This window comes from Antechinus flavipes, chromosome 3 (genome assembly GCF_016432865.1).
Source record: "Antechinus flavipes isolate AdamAnt ecotype Samford, QLD, Australia chromosome 3, AdamAnt_v2, whole genome shotgun sequence".
NCBI classification, from domain to species: Eukaryota; Metazoa; Chordata; class Mammalia; order Dasyuromorphia; family Dasyuridae; genus Antechinus; species Antechinus flavipes.
In genome coordinates, this window is record NC_067400.1 from 317,482,687 (window position 1) to 317,508,501 (window position 25,815).

General features: G+C 33.4%; 1 protein-coding gene across 3 annotated transcripts in view; it reads right to left on the minus strand.

Moving 5' to 3' along the window:
- Positions 1–25,815, minus strand: part of KPNA1 (karyopherin subunit alpha 1) — a 76,450-nt gene that overhangs the window by 47,045 nt on the left and 3,590 nt on the right. For all 3 annotated transcript variants that reach the window (XM_051985397.1, XM_051985401.1, XM_051985398.1), the window contains exon 2: positions 1,988–2,121. In XM_051985397.1, coding sequence (XP_051841357.1) covers positions 1,988–2,116 — 129 coding nt within the window. In that variant the 5' untranslated portion in view covers positions 2,117–2,121. The remainder of the gene's footprint in view (positions 1–1,987; positions 2,122–25,815) is intronic.

Consider the following 25,815-nt stretch of genomic DNA (forward strand, 5'->3'; position numbering starts at 1 on the left):
TTAGTTAAACAGCATTTATAAATTGTCTAAAAATTGTGATTCTGAATATCCTCTGTTACTGTCACTGTAGATGTTCAGAAGGAAAGACACAAATATAACTGATGTTACATTTCTGTTAAGCTATGACAACCCTAGAAATAATAAATCATCACGTAGTGGTGATTCTCCATACTTAGTCTAGTCTAACTAATATAACTCCTGAATAAGCTGATGCAGACTACAAGGAGGACTGTCTTTAAAGCTGTTTCAGCTTAATACAAGTCACTATTTAAAAAAAAAAAATACAACTCATTATAGTTTGTGTTTCATTGTCAAAGCTTTCTAGAATTCAATCAATGTCACTTCTATTCCATAATAAAGTACTAGATAAGTTCTTATGTCAAAAATTGAACTGATCAAAACAACTGATGGAAAAGGGAAACAGAGGTATCTGTAAATATTTACTGACTGTAGGAAAGAGAATTACTGTGAATCAAACAAGCCTATATTTTTGTATTATGGTTTATTATCTGCTTTTCAACAATGCTACATACAATGCTCTGTTTCCCAAAAAAGTCAAGGTAAATACATATGATTATTATTATCCATTATTGTGAAAGAAGTCAAATAAATGGAGGAAAAGTAACTGGGCAACCAAAACACATTAAAAAAAATTTTTTTTTTGGCACATAGTAATCAACTTTGCATTCTGTTTACAAAATGCAATTTAATATTAATGAATATAAACTTGAAAAAAAAAGCTTCTCTACAAAGAATCTAAGTATGCTGACATGTATAGATTTAAAAAAAAAAAGCTGGTTATATTGTATACTGTAACAGCAACATTGTAAAGATAACCAACTGTGAAAGACTTCACTACTCAATGAAGACAGTGTGATCCAAGACAATTCCAAAGGATGCATGAAGAAAAACAAGATCTAATTCTGGAGAGAGAACTGATGAACTCTGAATGAATACTTACGCATACTAATTAAAAACTGTTTTTCTTTTTTTTTTTTTTTGCATGACTTCACACATATAATCCATATTAAATTGCTTGTTATCACATCTAGCACCATCTCCAGTCATCCTAATCTATATCTTGCCATTGGCTCTAGATGGCTCTATTGACTTTGCATAGTCCTACTTAGCTAATGTCATGGTCTTTGAGAACAAAGGACAAATAAATAACAGCTTGCCTTCTTTGGAAGGGGACTGAGAAAATTTCTAACTCACAATCTTAAAAATGATCATTAAAATTATTTTCTACATGTAATTGAGAAATATTTAATGAAATAAAATGCCTTTTTTTCAAAAACATGACTGATATGGAAATATATTTAAAATGACTGTATAACTTATATAAGATTGATTGCTGTCTTAGGGAAGAGGCAAGTTAAGTGAGGAATAAAGAAAATCTAAAACTCAAAATCTTATAAAAATAAATGTTAAAAGCTACCTTCATATGTTATTGGGAAAATAAAACTATTGTATTGAAAAAAATTGGGAAAAAAAAGGAAAAGTATGTTATACCACATGTGGTGTCATAAGCCAAGTCTCAGATGCCATTATCCTTCTTAGAACCTTTTTAGATATGCCCACAATTGGCAAAAAGTAGCATCAATCTGTCTCTTTTTAGCCTTCATTCCTTCTCTCTCCTAGGCTTGTGAACCTTAGAATTCTGTCCCAAAAGTTCCAGCTGCTCTAAAAAGAACCAACTATTCTAAAAAGAAACTTAGAACAAAGACTCTTCTAGAAGTTTTGATAGAAAAAAAATGAGACGCATTTTTCTAATAGGCACTTTGGGTCATAAAGGGCATAAGATGGATCTGTAATTCAGTGATTTAGGGAGGTCACAGTATGAAAACTGCCTTCACAAATAGCTGGCCTAAGAGTACATAAATTAAGTATGTAAAACCATGAACAAAGCTACAAAATGACTTTGCTTTCTTTTAGGCTTATCCTGGTATAGCAAACTATAACAAATTAATAAAGATAAAATATTTACCTGCTCTTCTCTTTTTTGCTTACGTAACTGAAGTCCTTCTTCTTCCCTCCTGCGGCGCATCTCATCAGGATTCAGGGACTTGTTCTTGTAACTCTTCAGGCGGAAGTTCTCTTTTCCTGAGGTGGTCATGATTTCTGCAATATTACATTGAGAGTGAAGTTCAGCACAGGAGTTTTCTTGGAAAAAAACTGCTTTGAAATCTGTTTTCTATACTGTATAATAATGGCTCTATGCCAAAAACTGAGTCTAAAACTAAGGTTTATTTTATCCTTTAAAAATCCTGTTATTTTCAACAAAAGGACAGGCAAACTAAATTTCCAAGCTTTCTTGGAAATTAGTTTCAAGGGATTCCGAGATTTCTAAAACGAGTATACATGGTAGAAGTAATTGTATTATTTTCCCCAAATGTCCTTTTTCTGAACCCCTTAAAGCAGTTTTCCTCAATCATTTCCAATAAAGGTAGAAGCAGGTAACCTCCAATTTTTAAATTTTATTCATCTTTGTTTATCTGATTATCAACATATTTATTTAGTCTACTTAAGCTAATGTAAGCATACACACTTTAAATACTAGAACTGATTATCAACAGATTAATAAGTAATTATCACTAGGAAAGAAAATGCTTTTAGGTTTGTTTAGGCTCTAGACCTAACAAAAGGCTTTTTAAAAAGAAAGAGAAAATATAATCTTGGGAATGAGGCAGAAGACACTAAAAGTTAGATAATTAGAACATGAAACAAAAGTGAAGGGAGCCCAAAGTAAAAACAGTCTGAACTGATAAGAATTGGGGATCAAAAGAAACCAGAAGGTTCTTTTAACCAGGGGGTTTACTGGGATAATAGTGTTGCAAATTAGGAAAAAAAAAAAAAAAAAGACTTCTTGGGAAAGCAAGGAGAAAAAAAAAGATCTGTACAAGGTACATACTGTTTAAGCACACTTCAGCATTTGCTTTTTTGCACCTGTAATTTCCTATCTCTATGTTCCAGGTACTTTCATATAACTCCTACACCCACAAATTTGCTTGAAAAAAATTGCTAATATTACCTTGCTATTAACACTTTTAAGAATATAGAAGATAAAGACATACCAGCACTCTAATAACAGCTATAAATACAAGAAGCCTTTCACTGTTAAATCATCAAGCATTTAAAGAAAAGAAAAAAAAAACAAACAAACCCTAAGCCTCAGAACTAAATCAATTAATTTTCCAAGATTTATTTTCTAGTGACTCAGTATGTGTTCTCCAGAATTATTATATTCAGATAAAAATCATATTCTAATAGGTTAATCAAATTAATGATGTATCTATCTGGAAAGGATCTCTAGGAAATAAAAAAGGCAGCTTTCCTCATGACTTCACGAGTAAACCTACATCTGATAAAAATTGTGAATGCCTATGATAAAAGTAATACATTCAAAACAAATCAAGTTAAAATGTTATATTACATTATTGAGATTTCCTGATGTAGACAACATTTAGAGTCTGAGGCATTTCAAAGCAGCAAGTCTAAATCAGTATCAACAATTACATAAATTTAAACAGCAACAGATTTGTACAAAGTATTAAAATATATTCATGAGAGGAAATTCATAAAACAGAGCAGAAATGTGGTAGAAAAGCGAAGAGATATTCTGTCAACACAGTCAAAGGAAAAATTTTGATATAATACACTAATTACAAGCAGCACATACACATATGTATGTGTGTGTGTATATATGTATGCATGTAGAGATAGGATACTCAAACATTATCTAGACATTGGCTAGCCTTTTTCTTTCAAAGTAGAGCACATGATAAATTCTTGACTTATCTTAATGATTCTTGTCATATATGTAACTTTGGTCAAGTTGTTTAATCTATTTGTGAGAGTCTTAATTGTGAGACTCAGTTTCCTAAAGTGTAAATGGAAGAAGAGAAGATGGTAATACGGAAAGCTGTTATCGTTAAGTTTTTTATACTTTTTTTTTTTTTAAATTAAAGCTTTTCATTTTCAAACCATATGCATGGATAATTTTCAGCATACATCCTTTAATACCTTGTATTCCAAATTTTTTCCTTTCCTTCCCCCCCATCCCTCCTCTAGATGGTAAGTAATCCAACTTATGTTAAACATGTGCAATTCTTCTATTCATGTATCATAACCTTTTCAGCCATCCTCCAACTGAGGAGCACACACTCAGTTTCCAGTTCCTTGCCACTACAAAAAGAGCTGCTGCAAACATTTTTGCACATGTGGGTTCTTTCCCCTTTTTTATGATCTCTTTGGGAGACAGGCCCAGTAGAAACCCTGCTGGATCAATGGATATGCACAGTTTGAAAGTCCTTTGAGCATAGTTCCATATTGCTCTCCAGAATGGCTGAATCAGCTCACAAATCCACCAACAATGTATTAGTGTCCCAATTTTTTCCCTATCCCTCCAACATTTATCATTATCTTTCCTGTCATCTTATCCAATCTAAGGTGTATAGTAGTAAATCAGAGTTGTCTTAATTTGCATTTCTGTAATCAATAGTGATCTAGAGCACCTTTTCATATAAATAGAAATGGTTTTAATTTCTTCATCCGAAAATTGTCTGTTCATATCCTTTGACCATTTATCAATTGAAGAATGGTTTGAATTCTTATAAATGAGTCAATTTTCTATATATTTTAGAAATGAGGTCTTTATCTGAACCCTTGAATTTTTAAAAATGGTTTCTCAGTTTATTGCTTCCCTTGTAATCTTGTCTGCATTGGTTTTATTTGTACAAAATTTTTTTTAAATTTAATATAATCAAAAGTATACAATTTATGTTTAATAATGTACTCTATATCTTCTTTGGCCACAAATCCTTCCTTCTCCACATATCTGAGTTATAAACTATCCTTCATTCTTCTAATGTGCTTATAATATCATTCTTTATGTCTAAATCATAAACTCATTTTGATCTACTTGTGGTATAGGGTTGTCAGATGTGGGTCAAGTTTCTGCCACACTATTTTATAATTTGCCCAGCAATTTTTGTCAAATTCTTATCTCAGAAACTGGGCTCCTCTCTTTGGGCTTATTAAACACTAGATTACTATAGTCACTGACTATTTTGTCCTGTGAATCTAACCTATTCCACTGAAGGAAAGCTGTTATTTTGGAATTCATTCTGACTATAAGAAACTGATGGTTGGACATCTCGGGGGACAGGGAGGAAGGAGGAGGAAAAAAAAGGAAAAAAGAAATTTATAAGCTATATATTATATATTTAAAAGGAATAGCAAGTTATATATAAGATTTATAGTTTCTTGTACAATTATGTTTTTAAATGATACTGTGTTAAGGAAATTTTTAGCTCATAAATTAAATAAAGAAAAGAAAAAATTAATGGTTGAAAGGCATACTATAGGAATCTTAAAAGGAAGTTTTAAGAGGCTGTAACAAAGGAGGTGAATCTCTACTGAATAGAGCTTGGAAGAAGTTAAGTTACATGGCATTTCCTTAGGTTCCCTATTATCTTTTTCTGAATATCAACAAGTTATTAAGTGATCTCAACTAGAACAAAAGACCTTAAGTCCTAGCCCAAATAAAACATATAAGAAAACAAAAACCCAACAACCAAGAACCACTATGACAGCTCATCATGGCACAGAAATGACAGATTTCTTAAAGCCTGTGTCAACAAAGCTTAAGTTCTAATACATCCTATACTAGTCAAAAAGGAAATTAATGATGACAAATCTTATGTTCATTGTTAAGAATAAGCTTTACTAAAATTCAAAGGGGATTACCACTAGATTGGCTTCAGGCTTATAATTTTTTGCTTGGTAACATTTAGCATCAAAGTACTGAAATAAGGAATGAAAAGTTGAGCATAATCTGATACACACACTAGATTTGAGAAAGAGAGATTATGAAGAGCTCAGATAGGACCCCTAATTACCACAGCCCAGTAAGTCAGCCCAGGAGGGATGGAATCTCTTAAGAACCAAATAATGATGTTAATTATCCCACTTATGGAAAAAAAAAAAAGTTCTAACAAGAACAACAAGAACATATAGAGTTATCTACTGATCAAAAGAAAAAAATGTTACAGAATAGTTTCAGGATAAATGGTCAAAAGATATGATGGCCACAACAGAATTTTCCAGAATTTTCTCAAGAGAGAAAATCAATCTCAGAGGGAAAAAAAACAGGAATAAATGATAGATTTATGGCCTGGAAAGCAGAAATAATTAGTATAATAGAAAAAACTCAAAACTACTATAGTAGATCTCTTTAAATTTCGGTAAATTAAAAAGAACACGATTTCTAAACAAAAGCAAAATACATTAATCTCTAAGACAGGATGGTGCCTAGAAACCACTTAAGGATCATAGGCCACCCATGACAAGTCAAAAACTTCAACACTAAAATGCAATAATAGAAAAAAACTTCTGAACCAGAATCTCTTAAGAAAACAAAACACTAATCAAAAGAATGTACAGATCACATCCAGGAGAGAAAAACAAAAACACAAACTTATTTCAAACTCTAAGACACATAAATTTAGTGATTCTAATGATAGATAACATATTATGCAAGTGACTAGAAAACCTTCAGCTATAAAGATACAAAGCTACCATACATTATAGTATATAATCAGAAACTACCAAAAGGAATGAAATAATGTATTTGAAGCAAAGATATTCAAGGTGTAAAATCTGAATCTAATCAATGAAAAAAAAGATATATTTAAGCATTTTTGCATAAAACAAAAAAACAAACCACTAAAAAAAAAAAAAAAAAACTGGGCAGGGCAGATCATTTACAAATAACCACCTCCCAACACCCCAATTCTCCTCATATAATCAGAGAAATATAGGCTAGGTAACAAGAAAATGAGTTACACTTTTAAAAAATTAAATTATTTTATGTATTATTTTATAATATATTTTACATACTATTACCTTTTTACTAGATGTGAAGAAATATGAAGTATATTCACTCAAACTTAATTGAATTAGAAAGATAGCCTACCATTGACTGGCCAAATCCAATGTGTGGCCTTTAAAAGTTAGCTTGCAAATTCTAGGGACAAAATTGAGGCATGAAAACAGAATATGATCGTTAGAAGGCTAGAAGAAAGCCACTTATAGAAGAAACAGTTCCTGAGGAGGCAGTTTTTTTTCCCCCTCCTTTCTCCTTGTTGGGGATAAGAGGAAAGGAGGAAAAACTCACTTTCCCCTGGCATTGGCAATGACATCTTGCTACAGAACTCCTTGTAAAGTGAATAAATACCCTGAGCTCAACAGAGGTAACAAAGTCAATGAAAGCAGCTTTGAAGAGTGTGGACCCTGGTGACAGAAGAGAACAAACTGAATTCAAAAGAGAACTACTTCTGGCAGTTGAATTCTAAGAAGGAGTAGGTCTAAAGAGTTCTGTTGGGGAATAAAGAGATGATATGCCCAGAAGGAAGCAGCATGAAGACCCAAGGAAAAAGAACAAAGGGCTCTGCACAAGTAGTGTTAATAGGCATGAGTTGCAGGCATAGTTACTTTACCCATTAATGCTAAGTATATTGGTGGGACAGTGAGTCCAAGGTTTAGTGAAAGGGGGTGGAAGAGATGGTTATGTATCTACTGTTTTCACTATACTATCTTAGTGTTTCCTTCTTTGAGATAATTGGGTCTAGGGCTATTAAAGTTAACTGTAAATTGAAAGAGGCACTTGAACTAGAGTTTAAAAGAAGTGAGGACCTACAAAGTACCTTGAACCTTGATAGCTGCCTTCCCACAAAAGCAGATCAACTCATAAGTATGTGAGCTAAGGAGGATAGCCACTGGGAGGCACTTCAGAAGGAATAGGCAATTGCTGAAGAGAAGGGAATGATAACCAAAAATGGAGAGTAGGTGAAACTCTTTAAACAAGATGATTTGTTTTTCTTGGTAGAGAAAAAAATAAAGAAACATCTTTAGACTTCAAAGGGTAGAATAAAAACACCTAATAGGCAGTTGAAGTCCAAGATAAGTCAAGAGTTTTTTTGATAGTTACTAAACTTGGATATCATGAAAATATCATAGGTTACTATATAGAACAGGAAAAATAGTACAATGAAAAGAGAACTGGTTCTGTGTATAAATATAGGGTGATTTAAAAAAGAATTGAACTCTTTATTTTTTTTTCCATAATTATAACTTTCTATTGACAGAACCCACACCTGGGTAATTTTTTACAACATTATCCCTTGCACTCAATTCTGTTCTGACTTTTCCCCTCCCTCCCTCCCTCTGTCTCTCCCCCAGATGGCAAGCAATCCTATACATATTAAATATAGCACAGTATATCCTAGATACAATATATATGTGCAGAACCGAACAGTTCTCTTGTTGCACAGAAAGAATTGGATTCAGAAGATAAAAATAACACGGGAAATAGAATTGAACTCTTTAAAAAAGGAATTATTCAATCATTACATAAGAACATATAGTATGTACCAAATAGTAATTAAGTCTTACATTTCACAATTTTCTTCCACATTGTTCCTTTACAAATTGATTTTGAATACATGTTTATATAAACCTAATTGCTGAGTAATACATTTTTAAGGGATTCTTTTTGAATTATCTTGTACATGTGTATTTTCTCTTTAGACTCACCCTCCTAATAGACAAGTCAGGTTCCCAGAAGGTAGCTGACATATAGGTTGTATGTTATAACCATATCAATGCTCTTTTTATAATAAATCTCTTAAATGTTTGGGAAGAGCATTTTTATTTGAAGGGCCTATGCCTTCATTGATGGAAGTGTTCCTGCATTGAATTTAGTTTTAGCTATTTTGGAACTAAATGCTTATTAGTTGGAGCATGCGCACTGTCCAAGAAATCTCCCTTCCTCTAAATACCTAATTCCTCCTCTTGTTCAGTTCTGGGACTAGAATATTGTCCACTGAACTGTTATTTCACATTATGACTAGCAGTCAATTCAATTATATATCATACTATGGACACTTGGTTTGTCCTGTTTATAAAGCAACTGGGTGAGACAAGGAATAGAGCACTAGGTCTGGAATAAGGAAATTCAACTCAGACATTTTCCTGGCTACATCATATTGGGTAAATCAATTAATCTCAGTTTTCTTCAATTTCCTAAACTACAAAATGGGCTTAATAAATAGCACCTACCTCCCAGAGTTGTTGTAAAGACTAAATGAGATAATATTTGTAAAGTACTTAGCACAATGCCTGGCATACAGTATGTGCTAGGGAAATACTAACTGCTACAATGATGACAATGAGCTCATATAGGTATCATTATTGGGATTACAAGCCTTAATTATACGAGTATCCCATGAGGTGCTTTGAGATCCTAGGCCATCTTTTCTATTCTCTGTAAAAAGTGAACTCAAAACCTTCCAGGAGGTTTAATAATCAACTCTTAAGATGACTCCAAGATCTATAGGTCCTGCTCTATGCCATTCTCCTAAGCTCCAGAACCATATCACCAACTGCCTGTTAATTCATATCCATGAATACCTCGCAGGAATTTCATACTCTATATAACTTGAACAATTCATCTTTCTGCTCAAAACCATTCCTCTCTTCCAAATTTTTCTATATCAAGAAAGTAAGAGTAATTGCTCTCAAAGTGTGGTTTTAGGGGATCAGTTCTCCAAGTTCCTTTCAGGAGAGTTTTGAAGCCCAAACTAAGAGATTATTTGCCCTTTTTCATTCTCATTCTGTCATGTTATATTTTCTTGTTCAGTCATTTTTTCAGTCATGCTCATCTCTTTGTGACATTATTTGTTGAATATATGTTAGGAAAAGGGACCTTAGATTCCAGTTTTGCAAATATTTGACCTTGGATGCAACTTTCCTAAAATAACCACATATAATTGCCAATTTCTATCTCTGAAATCCTGAAGTTTTACAACTCTGAAATTTGATGGAATTGAATGACTTTTCAATTCAATAGAGTTTAAAAAACATGCAGAGACAAGATGATCTGTCTGAGGCAAATAAAATTTGATGACTGATGAATGATGACCATTAGCAATTTTCCTCCATGTGATTTAGACAACTAAGTACAAGCTATTAAGTCAGACAAATGTGATCTAGTGGGAAAAATTCCACACACTGATAAAATCACATGCCCTCTCTTTTATAAAATTATACTGTGTTGTAATTATTTTTGTTTCTAATACCTTAAGCTAAGTTCACATACACCACAAAAGTAATTACAATGTCAACATGAGGTCTCTGAAGTTCAGAGGCAGGAAAAAAGGCATGACCAGGAAAATCAAGAAAAAGTTGGGGAATAAACAAAGTAGTAGATCTGGGATAGTATCTAGAAGGTAACAGTCAAGACTAAAATTCAGGATATGAGTCCTGACTGAAGGAATACCAAAATAAGAAACAAACAACAAATTTGAATCCTGACAGAAAAGTATGTTGAAGTAGGAGAGAAAAAGAGAATGGGTTAAGTATATAGCCCCTACTATGTTCCAGCCACTATACTAAACACTTTTTACGAATATTATCTTATTTTAGCTAAGTCTGTTTTATGCTCTATACTGTTTATCTGCTAACTACTTTCTGTGGGCCCCATAATGACTTTCAATTTTGATTCTGAGGAAATATACTCTGGCTTAGCATCAAAACAACCTGATCAATCAACTAACAAATTATTTACTAAGATGAAGAGTACATGTTTTACAAAGGAGGTGAGGAGTAACCAATGCAAGGGCACCAAGAGAAAGTAAATACAGTTTTGTTATGTTATTATGTATAACGGTGAAAAAGCTGATTTGGCTGGATGATAAGAATATAGGAGAACAGTAATATTCAGTGAAAATGAAAAGATAAGCTAGAATAAGGCTGTAAAGGTCTTTAACAGTTTCAACCACAAAATTTCAAATGAATGTTGCAAAAGTCCAAAGAACAAACCTGGCCCTAAAGAAGAGATATGGAAAAAAACAAACAACAACAACAACAAAAAAACTCTTAATACATACACTTTTGCAGATGAGTCCCAGATATATGGAATATTCCAAATAATGGTTTTTTGATGTACTGATTGAGGATCTTGACCTTTTTTTTTTTTCTTTTTTTAAAGTTATTAGATGCATGATTCTCTGGGAGCAGAGAAGAGAAAATTTTCAATATATTTTTAAATTAAATCCAGTGGCTTCTTATGGTCTCCAGAAGTAAATACAAAACACTTTGCCTTTTAAAGTCCTTCATATCCAAATCCCTTTCTACTTTTTCAGTCTTCTTATATTGTACTCTCTCTATATACTGTACTGTATATGGACTTTTTGGCTGCTCCACAAACAAGATACTCTCTCAGCTCCAGATATTTTCACTGGCTGTCCATCATGCCTGGAAAACTTTCCCTTTTCCACTCCAACTACTGACCTCTAAAGTCCCAACTAAAATCCCATCTTTTAGAGAAAACCTTTTTCAATCCCTCTTAATTCTAGTGCTTCCTTCTGTTAATTCTTACTTACCTCTCTATATAGTTTCTTTCTTAGTATACATATATTTTTGTATGTTGTCTTTCTCATTTGATTGTAAGCTCCTTGGGGACAGGTATCATCTTTTACCTCCTTTTTTAACCTTCAAAGATTGCACAGAGTAGATGCTTATTTGCTGATGGTTGAATGATTCTGTGCCTGAGTCCTAGCTTGTTTTCTGGATCCCTAGTCAGTCTTATAAAAGCTCTTCCTAAGGTTGTGTCAGAATCCTATAATCTTCTCTAGCTCCTAGAAACCGACAATTTTTAAACTTATCTTGGCTCCATTTTATGAGTGAGTGATCCACTTACACTCACAATTATGAATATTATGTATTTCCCTTCACCCTATTCTCTTCATTTATCTCTCTTTTTTTTTTTTTTTTTTGATACTGTCCCTTGTAGTCTTTGATCACTGCTTCCTTTAATCTATTCTCTTATCACTCTACCCTTTCTTTTAGTTCATTGCCTTCCTACTTCCTTGTTGGATAAGATGAACTCCTATTCCCAACTCTATATGTGTATATACTGCCACTTTTTTGAACTAGTGCAGAAGAGGAGGTTCAAGTATTGCCTGTTCCCCCTCGTTTTCTCTTTCACTGCAAAAATTCTTCCTTGTGTTACTCTCTTGTAGCAGATAAATTTCCCCACTCCTTCTCAACCTTCAATTTTTTTTTAAAGATCATTCCACCTCAATACTCACACCTATCTTCTAAATAGATTCCTAATTGTCTTGATGATAAAATTATTAATAGTTACAAGAGAGAAGCTAAATGACACAGTGGATTAAGCACCAGCCCTGGAGTTAAGATGACTTGAGTTCAAATTCACACTTATTAGCTATGGCTTTGGGAAGTCACTTAACTCCAAGTGTTCCTTCTGACCCCAAAAAGTGATATATCTTCCTTCCACATAGGGATGAAATAGTTTAATCTTAAATCATTTATGATTTCTTATTTATGTTGACCTTTTTAATCCTTCTCTGGAGTCTTATATAAATGTCAATTTTCTATTTAGCTTTGGTTCTTTCATGAGGAATGCTTGCAAGTCCTCTATTTCATTAAATATCCTTTATTTCCTCTCTAGGATGATATTCACTTTTGTCAGGTTGCTAATTTTTAGTTCCTTTTGCCTTCTGGAAATATTTCCACGTCCTCTGCTCAATTATAGTGGCAGTCACTAAATCTTGTGGTTTCATGGTATTTGTGTATACTTGTATGTTTTCTTTGGCCTGGATGCTCCCAGAATTAGATACAGTATTCTGAGAGTTTTCATTTTGGGATCTCTTTAAGGAGCTAATCTGTGATGCGCTCATTTCTTTTCCCAATTTTTCCTTTACCTTTATTACTTGATTTAACAAGTTTTTTTTTTTTTTTTTTTTTGGACATTTATAAACAAATTTCTTTGACTCTTCTAGGAATTCTTGTTGGAATTGTGTTCAATCTGCATTTTCCTCTGACGCTTTACTTCTAAATAGTTTCAAATTGTTTTCTTCTGAGTTTGTGTCTTTGAGTTTCCCTATCACCTGAGAACTTTTTATGGTCAGCTTCTTTGTTGTTTTTTCCAGCCTATTTTTTTAAACTTTGGATTTTGTTAGAATTAAGTGCTCACCTCTGGTAGGGGATGGCCAGCTTGAGTTTCTATGGCTTGTTATGGGAGCCTATAGACTTTTAGTGCTTCAGAGGTGGTGTGATCTGAGGAAAGGTCTGATCACTGCCCCTTCTGTTCTACATTGTAATCCTCACCTCAGTTGGGCTCCTGATCTTGGGACTACAATTACTCCTCTCTTCCTTAGAAATGCAACATGAAACTGGATAATAAATAGGATATTGCGCTGTCATATGGAGTCAGATGTACATCCAATACTAATAGCCCAGTGGTTATCTCCTGGAATCTCTTTCTGATCAGATGTTCAATCATTTTACTATCCTTATGTTAATTGATTCCCCTGCTATTGCTGCTGCAATTGCCAACTTCAAGGCAAACAGTCAATGTTGCTTCAGCTGAGCTCTTAGCTCTTAGCTAGCCCGTATCCCAATAGCTACAGACTTTAACTAATTGAACCGGGGTGCAGCAATGACTTATTCTGACTTTTTGTTCGCTTTTATAATTTTGATTCTATTCAGGTACTTTGTAGGAGAGGTTCTGAGGAAGTTTGGTAACAGTGATCTTTCCTTTCACCATCTTGACTTTCTCTTTACCTCCTCTTTTTCCTTCATCTTAATTGGGTCCTCATTGCTACACACTATTCAGCTTAATTCATCCCTGAAGATGATGCTTCCTTGAGAGCTTTCTCTCCTGTTAAATAACCAATGCTTTTCCCTCAGCAAGAGTTCACATTATATGTAATACTGAAAAAATTAAGATCTCCATCCTAAGCTCCCTCTCCTTCCCAATTCCACACTTAAAATTGCAATGATCAACCCCCGCCCCCTTTTTCCTACCTTTGCTCTAAAGAATGAAGATTAAGTAGACCTTCTCTTTGCTGGGTCCAACCTCTCTAACTTTTGCCTTTGGTCTCCTTTTCACTTTTGTCTTCTATCATTTGCAACTTCTTATCCATTAATATGTTCCTTGCAACAAACACATGATCTTTCTCTAATCTTAAAAAAAAAAACAAAAATTTTCACTCATCTCAAGCTATCAATTTTTTTGCTCTTTCTGGACACAACAAAAACATCTAGGAAAAAATAGTCTAAACTTATTATAACAATGCTTTCACTTCCTAATCACTTTGTAATTCTTGACAGTCTAACTTCTAACCATATTATTACTTCACTCAAATTTCCCTTTTGAAGGTGACCAATAATCTTTTAATTGCTGAATTCAATTATCTTTTCTCATTTCTCATCTTTCTTGACCACGCTGGAGTATTTGATACTGTTGACTATTCCGACTTCCTCTTCCAGAATAATCTGAATTTTTTGTGACACTGTTCTTCTATCTTTGTTCTCCTCTTATCTGATTAATACTTGTCTTCCTTTGCTAAATCATTTCTCATGTTCTGTGTTCTCTTCTCTATCTCTATACTATCAATAATCTCAATTACTCACATGTATTCAATTATTAGCTTATCTTTTTCTAAACTTCCCATCAAAATCTCCAACTACCTTCTAGACTTCTCTATTTAGATGTCTCATAAGCATTTCAAACTCCAAACATTTAAAATCGAATGTCTTTATTTTCATCCCTAAAGTTTCACAAGCTCAGTGAGTTTCCTTGACTTGTTACTCCCTTTCACTCCTAATGTACAATCAGACCTTTGTTCTCCAAATCATCACTGCTCTGGCTTCATTTTTCTCCCTTCGGTCTTTAAAGTTAATTTTGGAGTTGAGAAATTAAAAACTGAGCTAATAGCTCAGCTGAACCAACATTGACTGTTTGCCTTAAAGTTGGCAATGGCAGCAGCAGGGGGAATCACAGAACACAAGGATAGTAAATGACTGAGCATCTGATCACTTTCTTCTGTCCTTTAATCTCTTGTTTCCTTGTGTTTCCTTCATTCATGCTCTACTGATCCTTAATTCTGAGTTAACTCCATCATCAATATTCTTTTTGTCCCTACTACAGCTAAAGTCAATCATGATAACGCAATTATTTTGCAAACTCTTATTATAAGTTCAACTGATTACTCACTCAAGAGAAATCCTTTAAATTCTTCACTGATTGATGTTTTATCAATATTTCCCTACAGCTCTATTTTCAAACTTCTCTTTTCTTCAAGACCCCTAAACTATCTCATTCTCTCTCCAAGTAGTTGACCCCCCATTTTTTCAGTCTCTTCTTATCTATTGGCTCCCTTTCTGCCTATAAATATCCCCTGCCTTAAACACACACACACACACACACACACACACACACACACACAACCTACCTTTAAACAATCACCCAATGTCTCACCGCTAAGAACAGTTTTCTACTATTTCTTCATCCCCAATCCGTTCAACTTCCTTCCCACTTCTCAAACCCCTAGCCTTCCATTCAACTGCAACTTTTCTCCCTCTCTTTTATTTCCCAAGTAATTTTTCTTTTTCTTTTTAAAAAACATTTTTATTAAAGCTTTTTATTTTCAAAATATATGCAAGGATAATTTTTCACCACTGACCCTTGCAAAACCTTATGTTCCAATTTCCTCTTTTCTCCCACTCACTCTCCTAGATGGCAAATGATCCAATATATGTTAAATATGGTAAAAAATATATGTAAATCCAATATAGGCATATGTATTCAAACAATTATCTTGCTGCACAAAAAGAATCAGACCAAAAAAATAAATGAGAAAGAAAATAAAATTCAAACAGCCAGCAGCAAAAGAAGTGAAAACCCTATGTTGTGATCCACACTCAGTTCCCACTGTCCTCTCTCTGGGTATAGATGGCTCTCATCATCACAAGATCATTGGATCTGGTTTGAATCATCTCATTGTTGAGAAGAGTCACATCCATTAGAATTGATCATCATATAATCTTGCCCTCAACTACAACTTTTCTCTAGAAAGTTACCAAGTATCTTAACTACTAACTCTAATGGCCTTTTCTTGGAATTCATCCTTTTTACATTTTCTGTAGCCTATGTAATTATTGTTCATCTCTTTTCTCCTGTATCCTCTCTTTTCTTAAGAGATTCTATAATACTGATCTCTATCTGTTCCAATGCTCCTTCTTGGCAAGATTATTAGCCAGTTCACATTTTTTAAGTATTGTTGTCCTTGATTTATCTGTTTTCATGAATTTGATATCATGTTTATGCAGGTAATTCCCAAATCTATACATTCAGACCTCATTTTCCCCCTCTAATTTCAATCCTCCATCACCAACTAGCTGCTGTATTTCTCTATCTGGATATCCACTGGAATCACAAATTAGGCATGCATGGCTTAAAACTGAATTCCTCCTAATACTGCTTCTCCAAACTTCCCTATTTCTGTTGAAGGCACCATCATTTCCCCAGTTACTCAAATGTGTTAACTGTGAAGTTATTCTTGACTTCTCTTTCCCTTGATTGTTACTTCTTCCCATAATTGCCAATTCCTACTACTTCTTCAGTTAAAAAAGATTTCACAATCTGTCCCTTTCTCTGCATTAAAGTGTCACAATCTTAGTTCAAACCCTCATCACCTTTTATGGATTATTTCAATAGTTTCCTAATCCATCTGCCTGCCTCTAATTCCCTCCTTTTTCTACAATCCATTTCTCATAGTTGCCAAAATAGTCTTAGTAAAGTATAAATCTGACTATGCCACTCAAGATGCATAAATGCAAATTCTTTAGCCTGGTGCTTAAAATCCTTATAATCTGGCTACCATTACAAATTTATTATTCCCCTTCATACATTTTATATTTCAGGTTTTTTAAATTAAAAATTTTTTTCTCAACAGTATTTTATATTTGTCCAATTAAAAGTACAGATCATTAAACATTTTTTTTTTTAAGATTTTGAGTTCCAATAGGCTTATACCCCAAAGAGCTCCTAAAGAAGGGAAAGGGAACTGAATGTGCCAAAATGTTTATGGTGGCCCTGTTTGTAGTGGCTAGAAACTGGAAAATGAATGGATGCCCATCAATTGGAGAATGGTTGGGTAAATTGTGGTATATGAATGTTAAGGAATATTATTGTTCTGTAAGAAATGACCAGCAGGATGAATACAGAGAGGACTGGAGAAACTTACATGAACTGATGCTAAGTGAAATGGGCAGAACCAGGAAATCATTATATACTTCAACAACGATAATGTACGAGGATGTATTCTGATGGAAGTGGATTTCTTTGACAAAGAGAAGATCTAACTCAGTTTCAATTGATCAATGATGGACAGAAGCAGCTACACCCAGAGAAGGAACACTGGGAAATGAATATAAACTGTTTACATTTTTGTTTTTCTTCCCGGATTAGTTTTACCTTCTGAATCCAATTCTTCCTGTGCAACAAGAGAACTGTTCAATTCTGCACACGTATATTGTATCTAGGATATACTATGACATATTTAACATGTATAGGACTCTTGCCATCTGGGCGAGGGGGTGAAGGAAGGGAGGGGAAATGTAGGAACAGAAAAGAGTGCAAGGGATAATGTTGTAAAGACATTTTTTTCAAAATAAAAAAAAAAAATTAAAAAAAATTTTTTTAGTTCCAATTTTTTTCTCCCTTCCTCCCTTACCCCCGGCCCCAAGACAGCAAACAATCTGATATAGATTATACATGTACAATCATTGTAAAACATATTTCCATATTATTTATGTTATAAAAGAAAAATCAGAAAAGGGAAAGGCCACAAGAAAGAAAAAGCAAGCAACCAACCAAAAAGGTGAAGATACTAAGCTTTGATCTGCGTTCAGTCTCTGTAGCTCTCTCCCTGGATGCAGATAGCATTTTCCATCCCAGGTCTTTTGGAACTGTGTTGGATCACTGAACTACTGAGAACAGGTAAGTTTATCATAATTGATAATCACTAGTTTTGCTATAACTATATACAATGTTCTCCTGGGTTCTGCTCACTTCAATCAGCATCAGTTCATGTTAAGTCTTTCCAGGCTTTTCTGAAATAAACCTGCTCATCATTTCTTATAGAAAAGTAATATCTTATCACATTCATATACCATAATTTAACTACTCCCCAATTGATGGGCTTCTACTCAGTTTCTAATTCCTTGCCACCACAAAAAAAAGCTGCTATAAACATTTTTGCACATGTGGGTTCTTTTCCTCTTTGACATCCAACAGTGACACTGCTAGTTCAAAGGGTATGCACAGTTTTATAGTCCTTTAGGAATAGTTCTAAATTGCTCTCCAGAATGGTTGTATTATTTCACAACTTTACCAACAATGCAAGTGTCCCAGTTTTCCCACTTCCCCTCCAACATTTTTGCCAATCTGATAGGTTTTCATTTTATGCATTCTTTATTTCATAGATCATTCTACCTTCCTCTGTGTACTTCACATGCCACCCTCCCTCATGCCTAGAATTCACATCCTTCACAATCCTGACAGAATCCTCAGCTTCCTTATTAGCATAGGTACCACTTTCTCCTTAACATCTTCCCCTAATTTCCCAAGTTGTTCATGTTCTATTTGTCATACTTTTTTCTCCTCTCCAAAAAAATTTAAAGAATGTTAAAGACGGGAACTTTTTGCTATTTTGCTTCCATACTACTGGTTCTAGCATTATCTTTGCTGAATTAACACTATAACGGTATATAAAACACAAAACAATATAAAATAGTCCCTACACCTTGAAAATAGCTTAATTGCAATGAAAAAGATAAAAGAGGATGAAATGTCAATTATAAATTACTTAAATAATGTTGAAAACAACAATAAGGCAATGCCTGATTAAGAAACACATTATACAGAAACAAAGAAAAATACAAACCGATCATCACTATGCTATATTAATAATCCTCTTCTTATTCTGAAGTGACAGCATAAAAGCTGTTTAGACTTTTAGAAAAAAAGAAGTTGCTAAAATTCTCAACTTTTTAAGATATCAATAACAACTTAAAGCACTGGTAATTCTAAATATCAACAGGATGAATACAGAGAGGACTGGCGAGACTTACATGAACTGATGCTAAGTGAAATGAGCAGAACTAGGAGATCATTATATACCTCAACAATGATACTGTTTGAGGATGTATTCTGATGGAAGTGGATCTCTTCGATAAAGAGAGCTAATTCAGTTTCAATTGATCAAAAATGGGCAGAGGCAGCTACACCCAAAGAAAGAACGCTGGCAGATGAATATAAACTGCTTGCATTTTTATTTTTCTTCCCGGATTATTTATACCTTCTGAATTCAATTCTCCATGTGCAACAAGAAAACTCTTCGGTTCTGCACACGTATATTGTACCCAGGATATACTGTAACCTATTCAACATGTAAAGGATTGCTTGCCATCTGGGGGAGGGGGTGGAGGAAGGGAGGGGAAAAATCGGAACAGAAGTGAATGCAAGGGATAATGTTGTAAAAAATTACCCTGGCATGAGTTCTATCAATAAAAAGTTATTTAAAAAAAAATTCTAAATATCAGTGTGCTAATATCTGCTAATAACCAGTCGATGTGTTGAGAACTGAATTATCTCAATAGTGACATTCTTGCTATAAATGAAGCCAGAAGATATAGTTAAGTTGAAATAAAAAAAATTTAATTAACAAAATTTTATTAAGCACATACTATGTTTGGCATCATGCCATGAACACATAAAAACAAGAATTAAACAGTCCCTACTTCCAAGGAGTTTATATTCAATCAGGGAAAACAACAGGTATACATAAGTATATGTAAAATTTATACAAAAAAATACAAAGTAAATTTGAAGTTGATATATGAAAAATGGTACTGGAGCATAGAAATGAGCTAAGGGGTGGGAGTACATTCCTAGCATGGGCAACACTGAACCCCCAGCATGGAGAGGAGATGAAGTATAACATGAGGAAGAGAAGGTAGATTTGGATAGACCACTACGTGTATGAAGGGAAGTAATATATTGACAAGAGGCTCAGAGATTGTTTTGGAGATGATTCGTGTTGCCATGACATAATTAGCATTATCATGGATCCTAAAGCAAAAAGGAATATAACATGAGATGCTTAGTATGGTACAGTGAAATAAACACTAGCTCAAGAGTCAGAAGAATTAAGTTTAATGTACTTCTGATTACTGTCTTGGACAAGTCAGTTAATCTCACTAGACTTCTGTTTCCTCACATAAAGGGGTCCTAGTAGATGGCCTCCACTTTTAGATCTATCATTACAAAAAAGGCTACCAAGAAGATAAATATATCTCAATCACTAGCATTTTATGCAAAGAATGAAGACAGATAATCAAAATAGGGTGGAAGTGGTAGAAGAAACAAACTAGAATAGCCAGCACCAACTCAAGAAAAGTGGAAGCCATGAAGGTCAAGAGAAGAAGGTGCAATTAAGATTAAAAAAAAAAGAATAAACTATGCTACTGAGGCTGGAAACTACTAAAAGTGGAGAGAAGAAGAGATCCAACATGAACTCTTACAAAAAACCTAAAGCCAGCCTGCCCTCTCAACAGAGATATTCAAATGAGTTCCTTTCACTAATGCAGATATGGAAACTCTTTATAATTTAGTCTTAAAGTTTGTAAGAGAAATGACCAGGAACACAAAAAGATAAAGTGATTTATTATTCATGATCACACTTCTATTATACATCAGATGCTGAACCATTTCAAGGACAGTCTTCTAACTACTAAGCCATGATATTTTTTGAAGATTAACACATGGTTGGTTTAAAAAAAAATGTACTTTACTACTAAAAACAAGATATGTAAAAGTTATCAACTATTGACTCACATGGCTACTTCACTAGGAAATGAGTGTGGACCACAACATAGTATTTTACATTTTCTGTTGTTGCTTGCATTTTTGTTTTTGTTTTTCTTCCCAGGTTATTTTTACCTTCTTTCTAAATCTGAATTTTTTTGTGTAGCAAGACAACTATATAAATATGTATACATATATTTTTAACATATTTAACACGTATGGGACTACCTGTCATCTAGGGGAGGGGGTGGAAGGAAGGAGGGGAAAAGTTAGAACAGAAGTTTTTGCAAGGGTCAATGTTGAAAAATTACCCATGCATATGCTTTGTCAATAAAAAGCTATTAATAAAAAAAAGAAAAAGAACAAAAGGACAAACAGCAACAAAAATAATATACATATGTACTCGAGCTATTTTTAACAATTTAGTATAATAAATATTAGTTATTATTTTTATCTAAAAAAATATCTCTATATTAGATCCTCCTTTTCCTTGTTTCAAGAAACAGGAACAAAAAGGTTGATACTAGAACTTCTTTGCTGGCAAAGGAAGCAAAACCATCCTGCTTTTTTTCCCTTGAGAGAAAAAAGCAATGGACTTAAGAATCAGAAGTGGATTTGGGCCCTTCTGCTACTTAACTAGCTACATGACCTTGGATATCAGTTAAACTCTTGAGTCTCAGTCCTGGCTATAAAATGGGTAGGGTAATATAGTTTACTGCCTACTTTATAGGACTTTTGGGAAGATCAAATAATGTATGTGAAAGTTATTTTGTAACTATAAAAAGTAATATAACTCAGGCTATTATTACTGTCAGAATATACAGAGACAGTGTGCATTGTGCATATGGTCCTAAAAGCCCATAGTCTCACGCTTGTCCTGGCCAGTCATCACTTGAGAAAAAAATAAAAAGTTATAGAGGGTGGCTAGAGGCGCAATGCATGCAGGGTCAAGTTTTGGAATCAGGAAGAACTAAATCCAAAAGTGGCCTCAGACACTTCATGACCTTGGGAAATTTAATCCTGTCTCAGTTTTCTCCCTCTGTAAAATAAACTAGAAAAGGAAATTGGCAATGCCAAGAAAACCTCAAATGGAGTCACATTTGGACACAATTGAAAACTAACTAAACGGAACTAAGTTCTCTAGCTTCCTTCATTTGAAAGGCCCAAGTACAATCTCATTAGTTTATCAAGGCAACGGCCATTTTGAATGACTATTTTTCTTCAACCTTTCCACCATAAACATGATAAATACGTTCATTTCTCTTTTTTCTGGAAGACAAACACACAAAAAACCTGGAATGGTGTATTTTCCCCTTGAATTTTTCACTAAGCTTTTATCACCAACCTTTTATATGTGTGTGTGTGTGTGTGTGTGTGTGTGTGTGTGTGTGTGTGTGTGTATGTGTACAATATATCACAGGGATATAGCTGTGTAGGCATGGATATATCTATAGGTATGTTATCTTCCCTTGTGTATATATGTTCCCTGTTAGCTGAAAGACAGGGATAGCTTCACTTATCTTTTTGTATCTATTTCTTGAAAATATTTAGTACATAATAGGAGCTCAATAGTTGTTTCCTTTCCTGCTCGAATGCTTGCTGATTAAATGGAGTCTTGGTCTTATATATCTTTATTAATTAACTATCTCTATGCAAGGGATAATATTGTAAAAAAATTACCCTGGCATGGATTGTCAATATAAAGTTATTATAAAATAAAATAAAATATTAAATTAAAAAAAATTAACTATCTCTATATCTTCGGTATCAATTCCTTTTCAGACATATTTGACAGATCCCCTAACCCACCCTACTCTCCATGTTTGTCCTTATCCTAAATACAATAATTTTGTTCTTGCAAAAGCTTTTCAATTTCATGTAGTTGAAACTATTTTATTTTTTGTGACCATCTCTAACTTTTATTTGGTTGAGAATTGTTCCCTTAGTCATAACTTGAAAAAGTACTTGATCTGATTATCTCTTAATATTTTTATAATGTGATTATTTATAAGAACACTGCATCTCTATTTTGCGTTTAATGTAATATGTCATGTAAGATGTTGGGCTAATTTCTATCAAACTGCTTTCTTGTTTTCCCAGATCAGGAATCCTTACCCAAATAATTTATGATTTTGGCAATTAATTATTAAACATTTAATAAGAAACTATCATAGATGGAATGCTCACTTCAGTGGGGGTGAGATGAAGGACTGAAAATCCTATAGTATTTCTAAAAAATTACTCTCCTCCATCTCTTAATTTTTCTCACTGCTGACTTATCAGAATATCTAAATATGTTATTCAATCCTCAGTACATATAAAAAGAGGTTGGGAATGATATTAGAGCAGTTAAACAGGTTAAGTAAAATCACTGAGATTAGTTAAGAGATATATGGAAATAGGAGGTTTAAGAGTTGGCCAAGGAAAAATGAAAAATTTAGCTGACCAAAAAAATGAAACAAAAAAGGTACCAGGAAAGGGGCAGAGAAAAATAATGGAGATGATGGCCAAAGGAATGCAGAGAAAAACATCAAGGTATCAGTAGAAGAGTAAAAAATGTTTCTAAATGCTTTGAATTCTGTAAAATGCCAAATGAAAAAATTCAACAAATACTAAGTACTTATCAAACTATACACTGCAACTTTAAGCAAATAACTTGTGTTTCCTTATCTATAACTTTACTACCAACTTCTGTTTTGTGAAGATCAAATGACGTTATATGAAAGTAATAACCATTATGGACTATATAAATCAAACAGTAATGTTATTACAACTGAAGTTCATCTATCTTAAAAGCACAGCTAAAGGCCTACTTTCCTTCATAAATGCAACAATCAATTTTCTCACACCTTGGAAACACCTTAGAATTATTCTCATTCCCAGAATTGTAAATTTACAGTTGGGTAAGAACTTCTTCATTTTGGAGATGAGGAAACTGAGGCACAAAGATCAAACTATTCGACCAATGTTATACAGTTAGTAATTAGGGGAAAGGGAAGAAAAGGGAATAAGCATTTATATAATATCTACTACATGCTAGGCCCTATGGCAAATAATTTTTGCATTTTTAAATCACTAATATCAAATCTGATTCTCACAACAACCCAGTGAAGATGATGCTATTATTTCCTTATTTTATACTTGAGGCTGACTGAGGATAAGTAACTTGCCAGTCACACATGGTTAATAAAGCCTATGAGGTCAGCCTGGAAATCAAGTCTTCCTACCTCTAGGTTAGTGCTTTTTCCACTGAGCCACTAGCTGCCTCAGGTAGTAGCAGTGCTGGGAATACTCTGGCTTAATATTTAGTGTTTTCTGCATTCATTACTCAAGGCTTCCAGTATCTCATATCTTCTTTCCCAAATTTGATAATTTGGTTTTACTTTCTGATAATTTTGTTTCAACACCTAAGAATGAGCTAGATCACACAATAGTCCCTTATTTAAAATGTTTGTTGGAAAAAATTGAATGGCAGGAGAAGATAGAAATTTTTTGAAATGATTTGCATACGAATTTGTTTTTCTTAATTATACTTATTACAAGGGGGGTTGGTTTGATTTGGGGAGGAGAAGACAAAAAAGGGAAAAGATAGTTGCAAAAAAAGAGCATCAATAAAATAGTTTAAAACTATACAGAAGAAAATGAAAAGTTCAAAAGATGACATGAATGAGTAAATTTTGTTACAGTGGTATGGTAATTAACTGGAACAAAGTAAACTAATTTATTGAGTTAAACACATTAAAAACAATTTAATATATAATAAGTCTGCCATTTGTCAAAAATCACTTGGTATTGAATTCAGAGACTGACAAATTTTTAAATTCTTCATCATGACACTGAATGTTAAGACTGACAAACAGTTCATTGTTCAAAGTCCATTTTTTTTGTTTTTAAGATTTTAAATAAAGCAAGTTCCCAGGCCATTGAAAGATTAATTTCTTAATCTTTGGTTGGCATGTGGCAAGGTGTTAATTTTATGTTAAGGTAGTCTATTTCTACCTTGGAATTTCCATAATTCTAGAGCTATTATGCTCTAGATCACTGATCAAGAGTTCATTATTTTTTCAGTGGGGAACAAGACTTATAGGCTCATAGAAAGAAAAAGAAAAAATCTGGTGTGCTTGTTAGTGTGTGTTTTACAATTTGATGAAGTTTTTTATAATTGCTACAGGTGTATTGAGGTTTCTAAAATAACTGTTTTGGCATAGATTTGAATTAAAAAGTAAATCTCATCAGTAAAAATAGCCTTTTTCAAATTTCCAATACTTAAGTCTTTGTATATTGTCTTGCCTATTTTAAACATTTTTTCTTTCAGAGCAAGAGTCAGAAATTTTTATTTTTTAAATAGGTGATCTCTCTGTTCTTCCAATTTCACATAATGGAAACATCTATAGCAAGTTTTTTGGTTACCAGGTCTTTTTGAAAGTCTTTGTTTTCTTGATAATAGAATTTTGCAGCTAAATGTAAATTCCTGACATTGTTTTTGTATATTTGGACCACATTTTTCTTTGCATTTCAGTGTGACTGATCCTTATGGGAATTGACTTGATGTCCAGGCCAAGGAGTCACTATAATATCTCTAATATTATCAAAGTGTACTCTTTAAAAGTTACAATTTTTGTATTTTTCCTAATGTTCATTTTTAATAACCAGAGAAAACAACAAAGACAGCAACACAACATTTATGCATGCCACTAAATCAAATGACAGAATTAAAGGTGAAAATAGGCAAAAAAATCAACTACATCTAGTTTTATCTGGTCAAGGTTAAGACATTCTGAGCCATCACAATGTCTGCAGAAGCACATATAAATGACCTTTGCTGTCACAAGATCAAAGCCTAGAATAATGACTAGACTTGTGATTTTGTTATAGTGAACACTAAGGTGAGGATATCTCCTTTATTAATTCAGATTATCACCCTCTCTACTTAAAATAGTTGTGTAATGAGAGGTTAAATGATTTGAATCTAGGTTTTTTGGGCTTTCAGGCCGAACAATTTGAAAATACTGCTTCATAAAATGAAATCATACCAAAATGCCTGCTAGTAACAAGTAATTTATACACAACTATGT